This window comes from Trachemys scripta, chromosome 8, assembly GCF_013100865.1.
Source record: "Trachemys scripta elegans isolate TJP31775 chromosome 8, CAS_Tse_1.0, whole genome shotgun sequence".
Taxonomy (NCBI): domain Eukaryota; kingdom Metazoa; phylum Chordata; order Testudines; family Emydidae; genus Trachemys; species Trachemys scripta.
In genome coordinates, this window is record NC_048305.1 from 46032441 (window position 1) to 46054469 (window position 22029).

General features: G+C 46.0%; 1 protein-coding gene across 1 annotated transcript; it reads right to left on the minus strand.

Moving 5' to 3' along the window:
• Positions 1-461: 461 nt before the first annotated feature.
• LOC117881814 (dimethylaniline monooxygenase [N-oxide-forming] 2-like) lies at positions 462-21740 on the minus strand. Its single transcript, XM_034779541.1, has 9 exons — positions 21648-21740; positions 18495-18739; positions 14108-14296; positions 11495-11657; positions 9638-9780; positions 8659-8858; positions 6429-6784; positions 5077-5149; positions 462-2962 (listed from the first exon to the last, which is right to left on the minus strand). Exons 2-9 carry the CDS (start codon positions 18624-18626, stop codon positions 2614-2616), a joined length of 1605 nt encoding a protein of 534 aa, XP_034635432.1. The 5' UTR covers positions 18627-18739; positions 21648-21740; the 3' UTR covers positions 462-2613.
• Positions 21741-22029: the final 289 nt, after the last annotated feature.

The following is a 22029-nucleotide window of genomic DNA, read 5'->3' on the forward strand; positions in this document are numbered from 1 at the left end:
AATGTGTTGCACTTATGATGGTCTCAAAAACTTTTCCCTCCCTCTCCTAATCTAACAACTTTTCCAACACCTGTCTCCCTCCTTTCATATATCATAAAAATAGCATAAAAATCTGTCAAAGCCAATGAGCGTTATAGTCTAGAAGGTGGCTCTAAGCATATAATCATGAATAGCAGCTGTTTGGAAATCAGTATTTTGTTAGCACTGTGAAAGTGTTATTGGCAGTACCATGAATATTACAAAACTGCACATACATCAACCATCAGGTGTAGGCATCAGTCAGTTTAAAAATTTGTGTATTTCTTTAAGACAATCAAAACAATTGGGCCCCTTGATAAGCACTAACCACACATCCCTTTACACAGGGCCGGTGCAAGGAAGTTTCGCGCCCTAGGCAAAACTTCCACCTTGCGCCCCCCCCGTCCTGAGAGCTCCCCCCCCCCTGCAGCAGCTATCCCCCCTCCGCGGAAGCTAACCCCGCCCGGGGAGCCCGCCTCCACAGCAGCTAACCCCGCCTGGGGAGCCCTTCCTCCTGCGGCAGCTAGCCCCGCCTGGGGAGCCCCCACCGCGGCAGCTAACCCCGCTTGGGGAGCCCACTCCAGTTCACCTTGGCTCCGCCTCCTCCGCTGAGCACGCAGCGCCACTCTAATTCTCCTCCCCTCCCAGGCTTGCGGCGCCGATTGGAGGAGACTTAGAACGGGGGCTGTGTGCTCAGCGGAGGAGGCAGAGTGGAGGTGATCACCTGCTCGCCTGAGCGGGCTTTTAGGCGCCCCCAACCACTAGGCGCCCTAGGCGGCCGCCTAGTTTGCCTAAATGGTTGCATCAGCCCTGTCTTTACATTTAAAACCAAGTGCTTTCAATTACTAGAGTCTCTCAAGATGCATCTTGAACTCACATGAACTTGTGTTTTATGTTCCTGTAATTAACAAAAACAAACAAACAAAAAGATCAAACTGACATTTCTCAAGCTTGCCAAAAATATGTTTTCAGACTGAGTTGGGAGTTTGCCAAGTTTGAGCCTGAAAACAATTCATTATGAGAAACCAAAGATAGAAATTTGTACTGAAAAAAACCTCCCATCTCAGTCTTGACTATAGAATCAGTAATGCAACACTAACAAAAATACAGCTTTTGCCATGGCTTTGGGCCAGATACCGTTTATCTCAACTGAGAATCTGGCCTTTTATTAACAGGCTAGTTGATGAGTGACTCAAGCTGTTGTTGTATCTTTTCTCAGGAAACGAGAAGCAAGTTACCCAGCAGGCCAAGTAACTGGCAACATTGTGCACGAATCATGGAAAGGCCAGAATAGATTACAAGAGTTATCCCACCCACCATGCATTTGGCAGGTTTGCTACCCTGTAAGTCCCACGAATGGTTTGTCTAAGTGTTGGAGAGCTGCAGTGATGAGGGCCGCCTGGTATGTTGGTCAATGAGGTGTTTTATGACAGACAAAGCTAATGGGGGTTGAAGTGGAAGTTGAGCTTCAGTTGGGTCTCTGAACTCCCAAGACGTCAGCCCTGGATTGTGAGGCCTTTGAGAAGTTAGCTTGTGCAGGAAGGGAGTTTTATCCTTGACTTTGGTGGGAAGAGAGTTAGGCCAAAGCTGAGTGCTTCTGAAAACTCCACCCAGCCTCTTTCAGTACTGGGGTGGACTGAGGTTTCTTGACTGGGTTGATTGAAGTTGGCTGGGGTTGATTGAGGCTCCACTTCAGGTCCAACTCTAGGTCCAAACTAAATGTACAGTTAGAAACTTTAGAAGGTAGGCCTCACTTTCTTGCATTGCAGGGAGAAGGACACAGCACACTTTACAGATATTGATAAGCCCTGGTCTGTACAGATATTGATAGGGCCTGGTCTGTAATTGCTGGCTTGCAAAAACTGGTCTGTGTTTCTGCCCCTACTGTCATTTCAGATCTTGCTTTCAAATATGAAATGGGGAGGTTTGGAGTAACAGAAACAGTCTCTCACACTAAGGCCTAGTCTACTCCCAGCTTTTGTACCAGTATAACTATGTTGGGTAAGGGAGCAACTGTTTACTAAAATAGTTATACCAGTACAACCTCCAGTGTGGAGGCAGTTATAACAGTATAGATTATTCCCCTTCCCATATATAGGAAGCAGCAATAGTGGCATAAAAGGTGCCTTATTTCATTAAAGTCATGTCAACGCTGAGGGTTGTACTGGTAAAATGATATCAGTACAGTCAAAGGGGTACAACTTTTGTGTATAGACAAACCCTCGGCATTTAAACAGAGCCCAAATCAACAGATCAAAGTGAAGCTGCCTAAGGGATTTAGTAACACAACCTCATGTTAATTGAAATGGGAGCAGAGTTTAGGCCCAGAAGGGACCACCCAACCATCTAGTCTGACTTAAACCCATAGCTTTGCTAGAGAGCTCCAATCAAATGGGCCGATTTTAAAAAGTGATGATGAGCAGCCACAATGTTAGTTAGTGCCAGTCAGCAGCTGCAGATGCTCAGCACCTCTCTGGATCAGACCCATGGACTGGTATATGGCAAGGAGGTTGTTATTTTTTAAGGGAAAGACTTCTATAGAGGGCAGAGCATCACATCACATTGCTGAGACCTGACATAGGACAGAGCTCAGGACTACTGGAGACTAACAAAAATTGCAGCGAAGAGAGCAATGAGACCAAAGATTTTAAGCAAATATGAAACCAGGTAGTTGTTTGAAGAGTCGTGCACCACTCGCGTTCTTGTGGGTTTGATGATCCGTGCCTTTTGGGTCAGGATGGCATTTCTGGCTCCATCCCACTTCCCAGGGCCGGTCAAGCGGAACTGGAAGGGGCTGCAGGGGCCAAAGTAAATCATCAGGGCCAGTTTGGGATCCTTCAGAAGCAGCGGAAGGATTCTGGGTCTTGCATCTGAGCCCTCGGCGAGCTCATCCAGATATTCAATGTGATCGGTTTGCAATGTCTGGCTGCGGCTGGTACCAAACCTTAGGAGAGAGCAAAGAAAGAGATGCCCCACAACTGTCATAACTGTTCAGTGATCCATGTACATTGAATCTGATGCTCCCGATTCACACAGTGCTAAAGGGATGTCATGTAGAGAACTGGCAAATACCATGCTAACCTATTGCTAAAAAGGGAGAAAGGAAAAAGACAGGGAAGCCGACAAGATACGGGAAGATTGAAAAATAACGGGATTCAGAGCCACAAGAAGCACTCCAGATAGACTTGTGGATAGCTGCAGCTCTCTGATGTAGCATCCAGTTAGAGCAAAGCTAGCTCGAGTGAAGCTGTGGCAGCATGGGCAGCTGCTCCGGGCAGCCCCCACTGCCCATGACCCTGGGTACATATTCAAGCTGCCAGGATTACATTGCTATTATTAACCAAGATCAGAGCTACCTCTGGTATGTCTACATGTGCTGCAATCCCATCTCCACATTGCAATCCAGACATACCCTAAAACTAGCTGAATTATAGTTGCCTCCAGGCCAAAAAACTGTAGACCCAAATTTGCAGAGAACAAGGCACATTTACCAAACATTGGCATCAGCAGGTTACATACTATTTGTGAAGAACCCGGCATGTTTGCATTACAAATAATATCAGCCTACCTAGTGCATTTCTCATACCTTAGACAATCTTAATCCCTTTCAACTGCAGTTGAGTCCCCATTATGGGCCCACAGGGACAGATTTTCAGAACTGTGTGCATATAAACCACCTACATGTAACAGGTCATTAAGAATGGTGCTGTTCTGGCTGGAGTGGTGTACACATTTTTGCAAGCAAACCCTAAGGATCACAGCCTCATAGTCAGAGATGGAAAAGAGCTGTTCTACTCAGACCATCTTCTTACACTCCCCAAAACTCTATAATATGTAATATAAGGCCAGACGGGACCACCAATCTGCTAGTTTGACCTCCTGTATATCTCAGGGCACTAACATCACCCAGCACCCACCACGCAACAACCAAAATTAGACCACAGTATTACAGCCCACAGGTGACTACCGGTGATTTCAGGTTAACATTAGAAAAATGGAAATCTTTTCAATTCAAAAGACACCCTGTGAAATATTTCGGGCTGGAATGAGCAGAACTTTATGTGAAGAATTATTGCTATGCATTCAGTGCTTGGACATGATAGCAATGGACACTACAGATAAACTTTCAACTCCAATTTTTGCAACTTGCTGAGCCCTTAACTCTTGGCACCTCAACTATTAGACGCACAGATTAACATTTCCAGAGGACCAGCAGGTGGTATAAGCTTCATATTTTTGCAGGATAAGGAAGCTAGTGAGCTTGGCCATCTTCTACTGTAGCTGCCTTCTCAATGAGGTCTCTCTCTGATCAACAAAATAAACTATGTGAAAGACCCTTGGGGAAATTCGTATAGACTCTCTGATGAGGATTTGTAATTGACCAAAAGGGCATGTGGTTTAAGGCTGACGAATATAATATCCAACAGCCACCAATCTGAAGGAGGATAAAACCCACTGCCACTCTTACACAGGAGTGAAAAGGGAGATGGCAGACACACCACAGGGAGGCTGGATCTAAAGACAGTAGCAGCGGAGTTCCTCTGGAAAGTAGTCTGAAAGGTGTCCTGGTTTCCTTTCAGTGCAAGCATGAGAATGGCATTTCATTGCCACAAAATAGCAAAAGGCATCCTTGGCTAGTTTGGGGTTATGTTCATCACTGGCTACTAGGAATACTTGAGAGACTACACTGATATATGCGGTTGACGTGGTTCCCTAATCCTTTCCTGGGAGCAGTGGAATTGTGGTTAAAGTAAAGCAAGCATGGTTAAAATATTCAGTCTGGAGGGAATACACACACAGGTCTGGCAGCCAGAAAAGAAACGAGGGGAACCTAAATACTCAAGGCATTTGGAATATCTGCCAGTGAGCTAGTCATTGAACAGATGGAGTATATTTTAAACACATGAAGACATGAATGCCAGCCAAAGCTTCTAGAAGACTTAGCACTGTATTTTCTCAGGAGCATGAGAGGAAGGAGAAATACAATTTCCTCTATATGTATAAACTGCTCCCATGATGAGTGGAGAATAGTAATATTAATTAGGTGGTGTTTCATACCACTTGATCCTCTTCTCTTTCCTCTTGACAATGTCCATCATCATGGTGTTCTCGGAGGGCAGCTCAGTCAGCCCTAGCAAATTAAAGTGGCTAATAAGTAACAAGAATTACAGAGGGACCCAAGCTTCGAAGTTCAGAGCTGGATTTGGGAAGCTTCCTGCCCTGATCTGTTACGTCAAGTAGTTTGCAGGTTCCACTACAGATGCTTAAAAGTGTTGCTTTGTCGAGGCCTCTGCAGCAAAGGGGACTGAATTCTCCATCATGCTGCTCTAGTTTTGCCATGGGGACTGTGACAAGACAAATTCTTTTAATCTGCCCTTGTGGCATCTGGCTCCAATTCAGCCTTGGGTCTCTGAGGCCCATCATCCAAGTTACTTAAGCTCCTAACTTCCACTGACTTCAGTGGAATACCTTGGCAGATCTGGGCCTCAGTGCTTTCACAAACCCTCATTAAACCTTACAACAGAGAACTTCTGTTAGACAGGGACATATTGTTACATATAAGTAGCAAATCCTAGCTTATGGCTGGCTGAAATCAATCATGTGGCAAGACAGTGCATTTTTCTAGTTGATCTCCTTAGTGAGGAGTTTGGTTTAAACTATTAAACTCTCAGAAGGGGAAGAAAAGCTTTTTCTTCTCCTCTAATTCCACCTTTCCTTTACAATGTTAGTTTAAAAGGATAATACCTAAATTACAATACACTGCCAGCAGCTTTTGTTTCTGTAGCACCATCAATGCTCATGACGCTTTACAGAGAAGTTCTTGCAAGTATACAGAGAGCTGCTCAATGAGACAGAATTATAATGACACTGCAGTTCCCTGCTTTCAGATCTCCAGCAGTAAGCTACATTAGAGATTAATACATGTTAAAGCTGATGGGACCATTGTGATCATGTTGTTAGACCTCCTGCATCACACAGGCCAGGGAGTTTCACCCTGTTATTCCTGTATCCAGCTCATAACTTGTGGTTGAGCTAGATTAGAGCAGTTAATTACCCTCACAGTTAAAAAAAAAATCAGAAGTGGTCTGTGCAGACTGAGCATGCTAACGAGGGATGTTAAGGAGTCAGTCCCATGAATGGGAGTCAACAAATGTAAAACTTTTGAATTTAGAACCTGCATTGGCGTCCTTTGCCATTCTCTCCCTGTCCTGTATTCCCATGTATCAGTCTTATCTAAATCAAACATGTAAGCACCTTGCAGCAGGGATGATAAGCCAAATTGAACCCTGATGCAAAGGGCACTAGTATTGATTTCATTGGCAGTTGTGCCCACTTAAGGCTAAATCTGGTCACACATTTGGCATGTTGGCAATTATTAAGCATGTATCACAGCATGCCCGTCCACTTACCTTTAAAGACTCTTGTAGCCCAGCGAGCCTGCAGCTCTGCATTTGGCATGATGGGCCCAAGCGGCTGTATGAGGCCAATGACAGCCAGCGTTGGCTTCTCCAGCGTAGGGGGGAAGACATGTTTGTACAGCGCGACCTCGTTGTTTTCCACTTTGATGACTGACTGCTCCAGGAAGGGGAACGAGAAGCTGTAGCCAGTGGCGAAGATGACAACATCCACGTTCTCCTCCATAGTCCCATCTTCAAAGATGGCAGCGGTTTCGGTGAACTCCTTCACAATGGGCTTCACCACCACGCTGCCACAGAGGATGCGGCTTGGAAGGTCATCATTGAACACTGGCTCTTTCATCAGGGCTCTGGAAGGAAACAAGATGGTGGAGGTGTCTGGTTTTTTTGAGGCCATGCAAACATTTTTTGGGGGGATAGGGCTGCAAGTGGCCCCATCCCTGAATGTTTGTTTAAATCACTTGGTGGTGGCAGCAATACCGTACAAGGACAAGGCAAGGAATTTGTGCCTTGGGGAAGTTTTAACCTAAGCTGGTGGAATATAAGTTTAGGGGGTCTTTCATGCAGGTCTCCACATCTGTACCCCAGAGTTCAGAGTGGGAAGGGAACCTTGACAGCAGCAATGGTGATATACTTGGAAGTTAAGGTTGAAAGTTTCAAGCATCCACAAATTTGATGCATCCTCAGCCTGATTTCCAGGGGTGTTGAGCACCCACAGCTCCGACTGAAATAAGTTAACAGGTGCTGCAGGTCAGAAAGCGAGGCCTAAGGTGGCCCAGACTGGCTACCCAAAAACTGAGGTGATCCAAGGGAGACATTTTTGACCATTTCCTCCTGCACCAGAAGGAGATTAGTTCCACATACACTTCTACCCCGATATAACGCAGTCCTCGGGAGCCAAAAAATCTTACCACGTTATAGGTGAAACCATGTTACATCGAACTTGCTTTGGCCTCGAGCATTTCCATTATTAATAGTCAGCAAACATGCCTGGCCTTGCCCCCTATCCAACCCCCACCTACTTCCCGCCCCCTGACTGACCCCTCATAACCCCTGACCCATCCAACCCCCCCGCTTCTTATCCCCTGACTATCCCCTCCAGAGACCCATGCCCCTAACCACCCCTCCCAAGACCCACCTCCTATCTAAGCCCCCCTGCCCCTTGTCCCCTCACCGCCTCCTCCAGAGACCCCCCTCCCGTACCTAATCACCCTCAGGACTCCCACGCCCTATCCAATGCCCCCGTTCCCCGTCACCTGACCACCCCACCCCCAGAACCTCCGAACCATCCAACCCCCCTGCTCAGTGTCCCCTGACCGCCCCCCGAGACCCTTTGCCCCTTATCCAACCCCTTGGCCCTGGCCCGGCACCATTAACATGTCGTTCAGAGCAGCGTGCTGGAGCCAGACATGCTGACGCACTGATCCACCGGAGCACACAGCCTCGCCCCCCAGAATGCTGCTTTACTGCATTATATCCAAATTCTCGTTATATCGGGGTAGAGGTGTATCTAAGCCTTTGAATGTCTAAAGACTTGAATCAACTGTTTTATAAAATCTAAATAAATATTTGCTCTTTCCTGGCAGGACTTGGGTTCCCAAGAGCATTTTCCACATAGTTTTGGAACAGAGCTGAGCACTTGCCAAGGAACCACCCTCCTCCAACTCCTCTCCCTCCTCCCCGGACATTTATTTTCCTGGAGAATGTACATGTTTTGATCTTGGACCCTTTCCTGGCATTTTAAGCAGAGATAGGCCCAACCCTTCACATGTGAATCCAGATTTCAAACAATCCCAGTGTTTTGGGGGGTTAAGATTGGAGGGTTAGTTTGGTCTACTGCAGGATTAAAAAAGAATTGCACATGTGTGTGGATAATGAGAACATCCAAAAGTATAAACCCTCATGCTTCAAGGCATAATCTGACCACTAAGTGATGGCCGTTAGGAAGAAACTTTCCCATGATTGTCCATAATTGCCCACTACAGAATTTCTTGCACCTTCCCCTGAAGCATATGGTCCTGGCCAGTGTCAGAGACACACTGGGGTAGAGGGACCTCAGGTCTGATCTAGTCTGGCCAGTCCTATATTCAGTAAGAGTTTAGCCTGAGTAAGGAGTGAGTGAAGCATGAGTGAGGACAGCGTATGGCCTCATAATAATTACATGATTCAGATTCCTTTCCCTCTCCACCTACCCATAGATCAACTGCACCTTAAAAGTGCGTACCTGTTCTGAGGCACCAAGCCATAGTTTTCATGGTTAAACCATTGGTTCATCTTCTGTTCATACACCTGTTTCAAAAGGGGCCAAGGCAGGACACTTCTGATCAGATTGCTAAATCGGGTGTGAAATACAGTGTCCCAAGGGTAGCCGTCGTCGTAGACACGGCTCATTACCCATGAGCCTCCTCTGGTGCTGATGAATACCTACAGGGCAATACAGAATTCCACTTTAAGCAGTGACAGACTTCCACAGCATGTGCATTGTCTGCATGGCAAATCTCAGCCTAGGTTTATCTCCAGACATTGAACATCATCTCCTGCTTGAGGCTACCGAGGTCAAAACAATAGAGAAACAATGTCTCAGAACAGAGTCAGGGGACTGGGAAAAAACACCCACTTGAGATTACTTTACATTGCTGTGGAGGCTGTTTCTAGATGTACCAATCTCAAAGGAAGGGTGATCTTGTGTAACTCAGGAGAGCTGGGTTTGGCTCCAGCCTCCCTTTGTGACCTTGGGGAAATTGCTTAACTTCTCCTTGCCTCAGTGTCCCATCTGTACAATGGGGATAACACCACTTCTTTTCTCCCACCCTTTGTCTGTCTTGTCTTTTTAAATTGTAGGCTGGTCTGAGTGCAGGACCTTTTGCTGTGTGTATGTACTGGGCCTAGCACAATGGAACTTTGTTTGCAGGTGGGGCCACTAGGCCCTACAGAAATACGTAGAATAAACAGTCAAAATAATAGCAACCAATCATTAGAGGCTTTTTTTCCTGCTCCAGAGAAGCAGAGATTTGGGCTTTAATGCCTGGAATGCTGAGTATTCTAGGTGATTGCTGCTTTTAACAAATTTCTGGGCCACAGTATACTGATGTGGGGTTTAATTTACTTACATGCCACATCAGTATATGTTATGGATAGAGTATATGGATGCCTTCCACTGCCCTCACCCCAAATCACAAGGGTAGCAGGCTAAGTCACACTACCCGTTTGGCTCTCTGACAGAGCTCCACGGCAATATCCGATGCAGAGTTCCCCATTCCAATCACCACGACTGTCTTCCCCTGAAATCCTTCGGGGCTCTTGTACTCCCGGCTGTGGAAATATTGGCCCTTGAATTTTTCAATACCTACGAGGAGAGAAGGAAGGATTGGAATCTCAGTGCAGAGATGGGTTTTAAACTGCTAACGCTCAGGTATGTGATTGAACCTAGGTCCTGGGTGGGCGGGGCTAACCTGCTTGTGCCGCCATGGCTTCACCGCTAGTGTTACTCAGTCTAGCTTTGATCTAGCTGGGGTACACATACTGCAATCACACCTCCCGATTACAGTGTAGACACCCTCAGCGCCAGATTTGGGGCATCTTAAAATTCTGGGCCATTTGGCTGCAGGTTTTGTGGCGTTGTCAATTGGTTTGGCCTCTTATGAATATAAAATTCAGATCCAAGTTTGTATTTCAACCCTCCTGCCTCCTCCCAGAGTTTAGAGACATTGAGCTGTAGGGTGTTTGGCTTGAGAAGACGTCTAGGTATGCTTTACTAGAAACAAAAATGAGAAGTTTCAGTGGAGAGCAGTGCCTTTCATTCGTGGACGCATTGGGTGTAGCCCTCAGGCCCTCTTCCACTTGCTGTGTACTGCTCATGCAGTGAACAGGATGAATGTTGATCGAAAGGGCAGGAGATCCTCCTCTCCCCTCCCCACCCCCCGCTGCACACCATTCTTTGGAGGTGTGGGAGGGATGTGCTGGGGCAGGGCAGAGCACTGGATGCAGGTGGCATAACATGGCAGCTCTGAAGCTGCTTTAAGTTACCCCAGGGACTATTATGTTCCTCATCTGGTCCAGAACTGGGGGAATGGAAAGGTGGCCCCCCACTCCTGAGCTGCACTGAGTATGCACTCATTGCTATAGAGGTCTGAGCCCTTTGTCTGCAAGCATTTCTCACTATCAGAGTTAATTGGGTGGGGATGCCAGCTGGCCTGTGTCAAGTGTTAAAAACAGAGCAAATATTTGAATGTGCCTGGTATGTTCGACTAATCCACTCAAAGGCCTAGCTGCGTGTTTGTGCCAAACTTTGTGTTTGTGCCTGATGTATGTTTGTGCCAAACTTTGATCGTGCCAACAATTTTGCTTCACTACCAGGAAAAAACATTCCGCTAAAGTAGAAACTGAACGAAAATTTGTCCAAAACCAACTGACCCCAAACATTACTTTTACTGGAAGAGCTGAAAATATTGGAGAGGGTGAGAATTTAAACATTGTGACTGAGATTTTTCAGGGCAAAAAGAAGAGAAGGAAGAAGAAAGCTAGCAGAGAAAAGAATCAGTATGTAAAATATGGCAGTGGAGGTGCTATTATATATATAAAATACACAGCAATATAGGAGAGACAACGGAATCAAACAGATAACAGCTTCTTGATTTGAACCCTGCATTGTTCATGGCCAGGTATTTGTTGAATGTATAGAATTTCGCAATGCTCTTGCTTTAAATTAGTCTTGTTGTATCAGGAAAGCAAACAGCTGGGCCCTATCTAGCACACATTGAAGTGAATGGAAAGATATCCATTGGCTTCAGAGGATGTGGGATCCAGGCCCATCTGCTTGCTGAAGTAATGATTTGGATAATCCAATAACTGTAGTGCTTCCAAGGGACTAAAGCCTCAAGAAAGACAAGAAGGAATAATCAGATCCGGAGGAACCATTAAACTGGTCATGCAGCGAGCCATAGGCTCTCTCTCCAATACAGGAATATAAACAATTGTCCCTAGCTGTTCCTGGTTTTGTACCTTGTTAACCTGGACCCCAAATACACCCTGTAGGAGGGCTTTGCAAACACAGCTCTTACCAGGAAACGACTGCACTGGGATAAAGGATTCTATATGGTGACCCATGCACACCATAACGGCATCAAACATGGTGGATTCTTGCTTTCCATCACTCTCGGTGACAATAATCCACTGGCCGGTGGTAGAGAAATCCTGGCATTTTCTTACACTGATGACTGTGGTCTGAAAGTAAACCCGAGAAAATATATCAGTGCTTTGGCCCCAGCACCATGTGTTAGAGGTGATCTATTGTGACTCACATACTCAGAAGAGCTCAGAAACTAGGAGTGAACTGGGCTCCACATTCAGGTTTGACTTTAAGCAGGAATGTCAACCGTGTAATTTACAGGCCAGAAATGGGTACATTTAATCCAGCCTGCTTGACAGATCCAGACTTTCCAGAATACAAGCTTTCATTTAACTAACAAGGAAGATTGTAGCCCTTACGGCTGCAAACATAACCTTCCAGCTGTGAATGGAACATAGTACTGCCGTAGCCTGAAACAACTCAGAGACGAGTGAATTGATCCAGTTCACCTTAACTGGGAATTAACTCTTATGCCTTACGGTGACATTTGGCTGTGTCTACACTAGGGTTTCATGCCAAAAGTTTCCCCCCATTGCTCCCACTCCACTGGTGGTAGCAATGATGGCAATGCTAGACTGATCAGGTTCTTGTTGCTGCCGTCTTTTATTACCTGTTGCCTAGCACTACTCAGAGCAGATCTGGATGACAGAGTGGTAAAAATGTCACCTGACACCAATATTTCATCACACTATGTCTCCCACTGTTGCTACCAGCTTTTATTACCTGTTGCCTAGCATCGCTCAGAGCAGGTCTGGGTGACAGAGTGGTAAAAATGTTGCTAACACTAGTAGAGTTGAACTGCTGGTAGCAACAGTGAAAAATTCTGGCTAAAAGCCTACTGTAGACAAGAGCTGAAAGGGGAAAGTTTTCAGATAGCTTAGGTTGCAACTGTGCATCTTGTTTGCACACACAATTACTACACCTGTGCATGCAAAATGGCCAACTGCATGTGCAAACACCAAAACAAAGTTCAGACTGCTTACTTGACATGGCAAAGAAAATAAATCTTTCTTGGGGTTGTTTTATCACTTAACAGCCCTAATTATGAGATGTATGGATGGATGATATTTAAGAAGTTATGTATCTGAACCAACCCCCCCCCCACACTCAATGTGTGGTGGACATCCTGTTTACAAGTAAAGACAATGGATTGGAAGCGTATTGCACCCTGGCTCTTTCATTGAGGAGATGAACTAGCAGCGTGTTGTCTTATGAAAGGAGGGTTACAGCCCACCTGGCTGGAAAACACTGCAAAAACTTTGGGGGAGCTCAACTGCATTAAATTAAACTTACACTTGATTTCCCTATGAACCTGTCTAAGTGCTGGGTGTGAGGGGGAGCAGTGATCTGAGGTGGGATTGGTAAACTGGGGTACACTGCTTCTTTCATAGCAGCACAGCAGTGAATTCTGTGAGCATGCAGTGGACTAGGGGCTGGACACTCCAGAGAGATGCTCAGAAGTTGGAGTACATCTATCGCTAACCTGCAGGGAGGAGAGCACAGACCTAGAGGGCATTGCTTGTGTTGCCCATGGAGTCAAGGAGCTGATGCCCAGCTGGTATGGGGCTTGCTCATGCGAAGGGCAGACAGTAGCAAGGTGCCTCACAGCCCTGGGTACCTCTGGGGAGCATCACAGACCTAATTAATTGTGCAATTTTTGCCCTTGTAATAGAATGAGTTGGATTCACCTGGTTTCAAGCAATTTTAGAAACCCAAAGAAAAATGATGCTTTGGTCTCTTTATCCTATCCACTAGCCTGATCTCTTCACACTGTTCCTTGTCCTGACATCCTGTGCTTTTTGTGGGGTAGAAACAGGGGTTGGGACTGAATCCATGAGAAAAAGGCCAGAATCCTTCCAGTGTCCCCTCTCACTATCGAGGGCCTGGTCAGAATTTTGGCCGATCATCTACCCTGTTGAATCTGAATCCGCTTAGCATCTAATCCATGCCCCTGCTGCCCTTTCCCCTGTCGCCACATTGTCCCTTTTCAGTCACCCTGTGACAGTCTCATCTCTCTTCCATAATATTGGCTTCTGCCAACCTTCCCCAGGTCCTCCACCCAGCAGAGTATTATCAGAAAGCAATCTGTTCCCCAATAGCCAGATCAGCTATAGTTCTAGAGACATAAGGTGCTGGAGATAATATAGTTTACTGGACCAATTTCTGTTGGTGAGACACACAAGCTTTTGAGCTTATGCAGAGCTCTTCTTCAATGTAAGCTCGAAAGCATGTCTCTCTCACCAGTCAAAACTGGTCCACTAGAAATATTACCTCCCCCACTTTATTTTGCATATATCCTGGGACCAACATGGCTACAACAACAATGCATACAGCTGCAGTTCTACACACACATGCAGAATCGGTAGGTTACGTTATGTAACAAGCCATTCTGAAGTTGTGCTCGCTCTCATGCAGACTTTACTTTTGTTCTTTCTTATTTTGCTGTTTTCCTTAACCTAAAAGACAAGTTATACAGCCTGTAAGTAGCTGGCTTTTGTGTATAGGAAATAAATAAGTAGCAGGACCCTATTTTAATAGGACATACCTTGAACCTGATGTATTTCAGAAGATCAAAGCGCTTTGCGTACAGTTTCAAATATTCCAGGAATCTGGTGTTGTGCAGGAAGTTTGGAAAGTGTTCTGGCATCGGAAAGTCACTGAAGCACGACATCTCCTTGGAGGAATTGGTGAATACAGATTGGTAGATACTGGCTCTGCCTTCCTCTACCTTTTCCTAGAAAACATCAGACAAACAAATGTGTATTTTAAAATGTTACTAGATAGTGCAAATCTGCAGTTTTCCATGTTGCTGTGTGATGCTCAATGACTCTGAAGGTTTGTGATAGCCCGATGCAGTGTGTGGGCTCTCACTTCTGTCTAAGCTTCCCAATGCAGAGCCAAAGTGATCTCTCTTGCCACAAGTTTTTCTTTGTAGCAAATGTTCTCCTTTGTGAGGATGGTCTTGTAGTTAAGAGTCTGTGCTGGAACTCAGGAGACGTGAATTGCAGACACACTATGACACCTTGTGGAAGTCACTTAGGTCCAGATCCAATGGAAGTTAGGAGCCTAAATACCTTTGAGGATCTCTCTGGGCCTCTGTTTCCCATCTGTAAAATGGGGATAATGCCATTGCCTTTCTCCTGTGCTTTGTCTATTGAGATTTTTAAGTTCTTTGAGGATGTCTCACTTGGTGTATGTACAGTACTAACACAATGGAACCTTGTTGGGGCATCTAAATGCTGCTGTGATACAAATAATAAACAACAGTACACATGAATGGCTGCTGTTGTAGCAACTCTTATGACTTGTAAGTGGTCTTTGCACACTTGGTTCATGGTGTTACTGAAGTTTGAACAGGTCATTATTTCATGGCCATCTAAGATCATTTACAGTCCACTCCCATGTTGCAAGACTTCTGCAAGACTCATTTGTGCCCTAAGGGCTTCTTCATCCTTTGGCAGACATACAGGAAAAGTATTACTTGCTTCAGCTCATCAGCACAGAATTGCATGTTTGCCCTAGTGTCCATAGACTATTTACACTGGCACCATAATTCAGCTACATTTTTAACTGGGGGAATGGCAGTATGAGCTGTAATTTACCATTCACGGTTGCTGTCTAATGAGGTTATTCTTCTAGGGCAAAATTTCATCCCTAGCATTACATGGTAGAGACCTCCTGTCAAACACAGCACAGTGTACATATGATTTATATTTAAAAAATTCCATCAAAACACTCCACAGTGTGCACAATTTTCTCCTTTGGGAGAGAGTGAGAGAAAGAATGAACCATACGTGACAGAACTTAGTCATGTCACTTAATGCATGACTGGCAGGTTCTCAGGTATTTTGGTAATGAAGATGGTGAGAACCTCTATAAAATGTCCATCAAGGCTGCATTTGATCCTTTCTATGAAGTATAAAATTAAACTCTATACTTACAAACACACATTTGGCATGATTTTGTCTCTTCTTGCTGGGGTGTTAGAGGAATTGCTGTGCATTACAGTGCTTGCAGTGTGGCTTCTAGCCACCACCAGTGCTGGGGCAATTTTTTCTTGGCAGGTGATTATTTAAACATTGCCCAAAACAGATCCCATTTGTTTATACACAGTCACTGAGACCCAGTTGAGAATTAACAGGTTATTGAATTCCAGAAGCCGTAGGGTTGCCAGTTTTGGTTGGACATATTCCTGGAGGTTTTATCATATAACAAATTAATCTTTAATTAAAAAATAATGTTTAATTTCTAGAGACTCCAGGACAATCCTGGAGGATTGGCAACTCCACCAGATACATTGCAGCTGGATCACTCTACTTACTTGACATGGCAAAGAAAATAAATCTTTCTTGGGTTGAAAAGAGGGGAGACTGCAACCAAGGTTCCTCTTTGTGTCAACTGGCAGAGGGCTCAGGGGTGCAAAAGGATTATAGGGATCCCCAAACTTGTCACGCTGTGTGCTGCCCTCCACCCCAGAGCCACAGTTGGGAGCTGGGGCCAGGAACGGGGCCACGGCTCCTGAGGGGGTGCACAGACAGAGGGAAGGGGGGGCCAAGGCTGGGACTGGAGCCATGGCGGGGAGCCAGGGGCCATGGTTGGGGGGGCTGAAGGCCAACTGGGGGCTGGGTTGGGGCAGTGGCCAGGAGTGGAGCCATGGCTGGGCTGCAGTCAGTCAGGGGCTGAGGGTAGTGGAGGGACTGGGAGCGGAGCCATGACTGGGCCTGGTCAGGGCCAGGAGCTGGGGTGGCTGCTGGGTGCTGAACTACGGCAGGGTCTGGGTAATGCTCCCTCCCCACCCGCCCTGTGGCAGCTGGCCTGTGCCCCGCTATGCCCCCTAAATGTTCCTCCACCGCCTTAGGGGGGGTGCACCCCACAGTTTAGGGACCACTGCCATAGCATGTCATGTAATATCTCTACTGAAAGCCTGTTTCACACTGGTCACCATACCCACTGGGAGATGTATGTAACACTGTTGCTAGGCAAAAGCACAATGTAAAGTAAAACACAAGCCAAACAAGAAAACTTACCATCTCCCCCAAACTTTTAGGTTTTCTTTAGACATCACAAAGACACAGAAAAATGGCACATACTTTTATTTGTCTTTGCCTTTACTACATACTGTTCTCTCAACCTTCCCCCCCCCACAGGTTTCACTAGGGAGTAGACAAGCCACATTAGCATAATTAACTCACGGTGGGGAGATAAACAGTTATTTGGCCAGCTCTGAAAGTGAACATAAAAACAGTCTTCAGTAATTCGTTCTCCATTCAGTTACGTTTAAAGGACAGAGGGAAATAAATGAACTCTCAGACAAATTTTCGGACAGGCCACATTTAGTTGTTGAACGCAGGTGAAATGCAATGGAAATACACCGGCTTACCCCAGGTCTGAATATAACACAATGTCATCATGATCTCAAGGAAATACAGCATGAGCCAGTACATTTACTTTTAGAATTGTTTGATTAAATGTAAAATGTGCATTCATGTACTGTTACATTTAACATATGTGAACACACAAAATGTGGGAAAATGCAAGAGCTAAGGTGACTAAAAAGAAAGAAATATTGAGCTTGGGTCCTTCATTTGTTGTTTTATGAAAAATGAACGAGACCGAAAAGGGTTTGATGGGGGAGGGAGGGGGCGGGAGTTTTGCTCCAGTGGGTTTTTTTACACTCTTGTCTAGTTTGAAAGACTCCTGGCAACTGGAGACCTACTAACATTACAACACAAATAGGCAAGAGAGGAAAAACTGGGCAACTGAGAGGAAAATGGACTAAAAGTTCACTTAGAGTGTTTAAATCTTCGCTTTGTTTGTTTTGGCTAACACCTATTTATCTCCAGTGTTTACTGGACACTTGGAAGGAAGAATGTCTTCGTTAAACATTGAAAACCTCTTTCCATTAGAGCTCACAATGTACATCTCCAGCAAATGAACATAATTAAACTTCCTCCACCCCCTGTGAGTCCTCCTGCAAAACCAGGGGAGAGCATACTTGTCCTACCTAATATTTATACAGTAAAATCAAACAAAACAAATCACCTTTACAAATAACAGCCCATTGCCCCCAGACTTTCAAGCCTGCCATAAGCATCAAAAAGCAGCAAAAAAGAGGAGACATGGTTGTCACAAAATCCCTCTGCTAGTCATTTTCCAGGCTCCAGGGGCAAGTTCAAGAGCCAGGCTGTGATCAGTTGCTCCTGTCACAAAGGAGAACAGGGCTGGGCAGGGGGCAGCACAGAGAAGGAGTTAAAGAGCCTTGAAGTCTCAGAGATTTTCCCAGTGGTATGTCATAGATCACGTGTCACGTAACTATGGTTGCCAACCATCCAGGATTGTCCCGGAGTCTCCAGGAATTAAAGATTAATCTTTAATTCAAGATTATGTCATGTGAGGACACCTCCAGAAATATGTCCAACCAAAACTGGCAACCCTACCTATGATGTGTCTGTAACCATGACCACCCCCCATCACAGCTGTGCAGCCCTGCCCTGTACCATTAGCGATAAGCAGGCAGAGTTGTAGGAAAGAGATCTGTATTAGGCATGCTGAGAGGCCAGGGGTATGAACTGAGGCTCCAGGATGTGTGTGCAAGCAGCCTGGACCTGGCTTGCATTCCTGAATTCACACCGAACTAGGTTCCTCCTGAAGTGTGACCCTCTTTCTCTAGTTCCACTGATCAAACAACATGTCCCAGTGCCACTGGCATGGAACAGCTTCTGTGAGCTCCCAGACACCAGAAGGAATGTGCTACTGGGCTACTCCTCCCCCCCCCTCAGGATTTTTCCACCCACTGTTTCCCTTCTTTGCTTCCCTCTGTGCCTGACAGCAGAGGGGATCTTAGCCCCCTTAGGAAGGGCAGAACAGAGGAAGGTCCAGTTTACAAAAACAGCCAACGTGCCAACTCCACAGGCAATGAACCCCCCACTTACTTTGAATCTCCAGAGCCCCCCGATGTCGTTGCTTCTCTCGAAGCAGGTGGGCTGCAGTCCCTCATCCAGGCAGCACTTGATGGAGGTCAGTCCGCTCACGCCAGAGCCGATCACAGCAACTCTCTTGGCCATGGTGTGCTGGTGTTTGGGAGGATCACGCAGTCTGGTCAGTGCAAGGAATCACCAGGGAATGGGGTCCTCGTGGCTTCAGCAAAATGGTTTAGGAATTCAAGTCAGTGGGTCCTCTGTGGGAGGAGGATGGAATGGAGTCTTGAATGTTCAGGTGAGTTCTGAGTATTGCCAGTGCTGCTGTGAGCTTCCCAGCAGTGCCAGTGCCCAGTTGCCCCTTATAGTCCTTTCTGATTACCCAAATGGGATAAAGGGAGCCATCTGGTGGGGTGGGGAAGATGCTGAGAATGAACTAAGCTTTGTGGAGGGAGTACGTTAAATGTCGGGGACTCCAGAGCACAAGCTCAGTGGAAGGAGAGGGGCATAAGAGAAGGAGGCTCTGACTATGCTGGGGAGGTGGCTGTGAAGGGGTATGAGGTTAGGGCATGGTTAGGGGGACAGGATGAAGAGAATGGATGATTTGGGAGATCGGAGACATTTGGGGACAGGAGATAATGTATGGGAGCTGCAGGATAGGCACAGGGGATCTATAATAACTATACTGTGCACTCCCAGAGCGCTCTCCACCCTCAGGGTGCATCACAAACATGAGTAACTGAACCCCCACAAGAATAGTGTAAGGCTAGAAATGGAGAAACTGAGGCCAAATGAGTGGCCCAAATGAGGTGGGCCAAATGAGTGGCCCAAGCTCAGAGCTCTGTGGCAGCACTGAGAGTGGGGCCCACGTCTCCAGCTTCCTAGCCCTGTTCACGAGTGAGGGAGTGTGACGTTGTGCAGTCTATATGGTTTTATAAAAACATAATAAGAAGTGAATATAATGTAACTGGAATATGCTTCATGCAAAAGGTCTCTGGCAAGGTATCATTACAAAGCTCATAATCTACTGAGTGTGATCATCCTATTTGTATAAATGTACCACTCTTGTATCTGAAACTAGAAATATGAAATATAACTCTGAGGGCCTATTGTAATTATGCAAAGTGTGGGCGATTAATGATGGTTTGGAATCTTGATGACTCCCATTAACCAGGACCATTGTCTGCAGATGGCTGTGTTTACCTGTTAGTCTTCCTGTATATGTGTGTGCTGGCCAGTGGGCAATGAAGGCTTGCAGTGACATGTGATCATGTCACCCGAACTGGAATCCATCTTTAACCTGGTGCTTTTCCAGTGAGGGGGGGGGGGTGGAAACCCAGAGGGACAAAGGGTTCACGCCTTATGCAAAAGATATATAAAGGGTTGGAACAGAACAAAGATGGGGAGGAGCCATCATGAAGAATCCGCTAGCTATCACCTGAGCTGTAACAAGAATTGGGAAAGAATTGTGCCCAGGCCTGGAAGGTGTCCAGTCTGAGAAAAAGCTTACTGAAGCATCTCTGAGGGTGAGATTATCTGTATTCAGTTTGATTAGACATAGATTTGCGCATTTTATTTTATTTTGTTTGGTGACTTACTTTGTTCTGCCTGTTACTACTTGGAACCACTTAAATCCTATTTTCTATTTAATTTAATTTTAAATTATTCTATTCTATTTATTTTCTATTATTATTTAATAAAATCACTTTTTCCTTATTAATTAACTCAGAGTATGTATTAATACCTGGGGGAGCAAACAGCTGTGCATATCTCTCTATCAGTGTTATAGAGGGCGAACAATTTAGGAGTTTGCCCTGCATAAGCTTTATGCAGGGTAAAACGGATTTATCTGGGTTTAGACCCCATTGGGAGTTGGGCATCTGAGTGCTAAAGACAAGCACACTTTTGTGAGCTGTTTTCAGGTAAACTTGCAGCTTTGGGACAAGTGATTCAGACCCTGGGTCTGTGTTGGAGCAGATGGGAGTGTCTGGCTCAGCAAGACAGGGTGCTGGAGTCCTGAGCTGGCAGGGAAAACAGAAGCAGAGGTAGTCTTGGTACGTCAGGTGGCAGCTGCCAAGGGGGTTTCTGTGATCCAACCTGTCACAGGGAGTTTGGGGAGAAAGATAGGGAGAAGGAAAGGAATTGAGAGCAGGATGCAGGGATGAGTGAGAGGCGAGGTGAAGGCTGGATTTAAGGAGGAATTGGGAGGAAGACTGAAGGAGCGGTAGGGAAGGTGCGCAGGAGGTCAAGGAGACTTCAGGAAAGGGAGGGAAACAGGGAACAAACGGAGGGTGAAAGAGGAGAGAAGACATGATGTGGGAGGGAAAATAACAAAGTGAAGCGTGAGGACCAATCAGAATAGCTGTTTGAAAAGAAAGGAGAGCAGGAAAGAGATCAATGCAAGGGAAAAAACGCAGGATTCTACAGTAAACTGTGATCCAGGGAAAAGATACTGAAACGAGTGTAAGATCCAGCATACAAGGAAAGAAAGGGGCATGAAGGGAATGAAAAAATGAAGAGACGGAGGAGTGAAACCAGAGGTGTCATTTGATTTCTATATTTTGGGGGCCAGCTCCAGCCAGGCCAACAGGGCCAGGTGTGGGGGGGGAAATTCCACACCTGCCCAAGGCTTGTAGTTTGGGGGGCAGCACCCCTCCTGCCCTTCCTCCCCCAAACTACACCCTTTGCTGTGAAACCAGGAAAGACATGGGGCGGTAAAAATAAATGGATTTGGAGAAAGACTGCAAAAAAAACAACATACAAACACTGTTTGAGCTATACTATGTGTGTATTCCCCCCCAATCCCCTATTCATGATCCCACCTGACTGCTCTCATCCCATTGGCTTGCCCCTTTATCCCCAAATGCAACCCCATTATGTGCCCCAAAACACAACTTTCATAGGTCTACCTGCTGTAACTACAAAAACAACAAGAAGTCTGGTGGCACCTTAAAGACTAACCGATTTATTTGGGCATAAGCTTTCGTGGGTGAAAACCTCACTTCTTCAGTTACATCACCCTGCTGTAACTAGAGTCCCTCTCCGCCTTGGGTTAGAGACCCAGAGGAGCAGCTCAGAAGGTAATTGTAGTTTATAGCTAAGCCATGCTGTCTGAATCCCCTCCCCCCCCCATTTCTCTTCCTCCTATTTTGTCTTTCCATTTCTTACCTGTTTTTCCCTTCCTCAATGGAGCAGGCAAGCTGTCTCTTCACAGGCTGCTGGGTAGGAAGATTAACACACCCTAACAGAGCAAGGGGCTTTATACTTGGGAGGAGTTAAACACTGTGAAAGGGAAAAGTTATCTCACTGCTCAGACACGTGCCCTGTGGGCTCCTGGTAGAGAGGACCGAAACAGTCGCTGGGAGTTTGGGCTCTGGAGGATCTGTCTTGTGAACCCTGAATCAAAAGCAAACCAGAAGCCTGGAGATAGGGGAAATGGGAGCATAGTTTGTCTACACTGGGAAATTGACGGGAATAATTTTTCCCTGCGTACACAAATCCTTAGAGCCCATTGGCAAGGTACTCTCATGACTCCTCTCAGCTTTGGGAC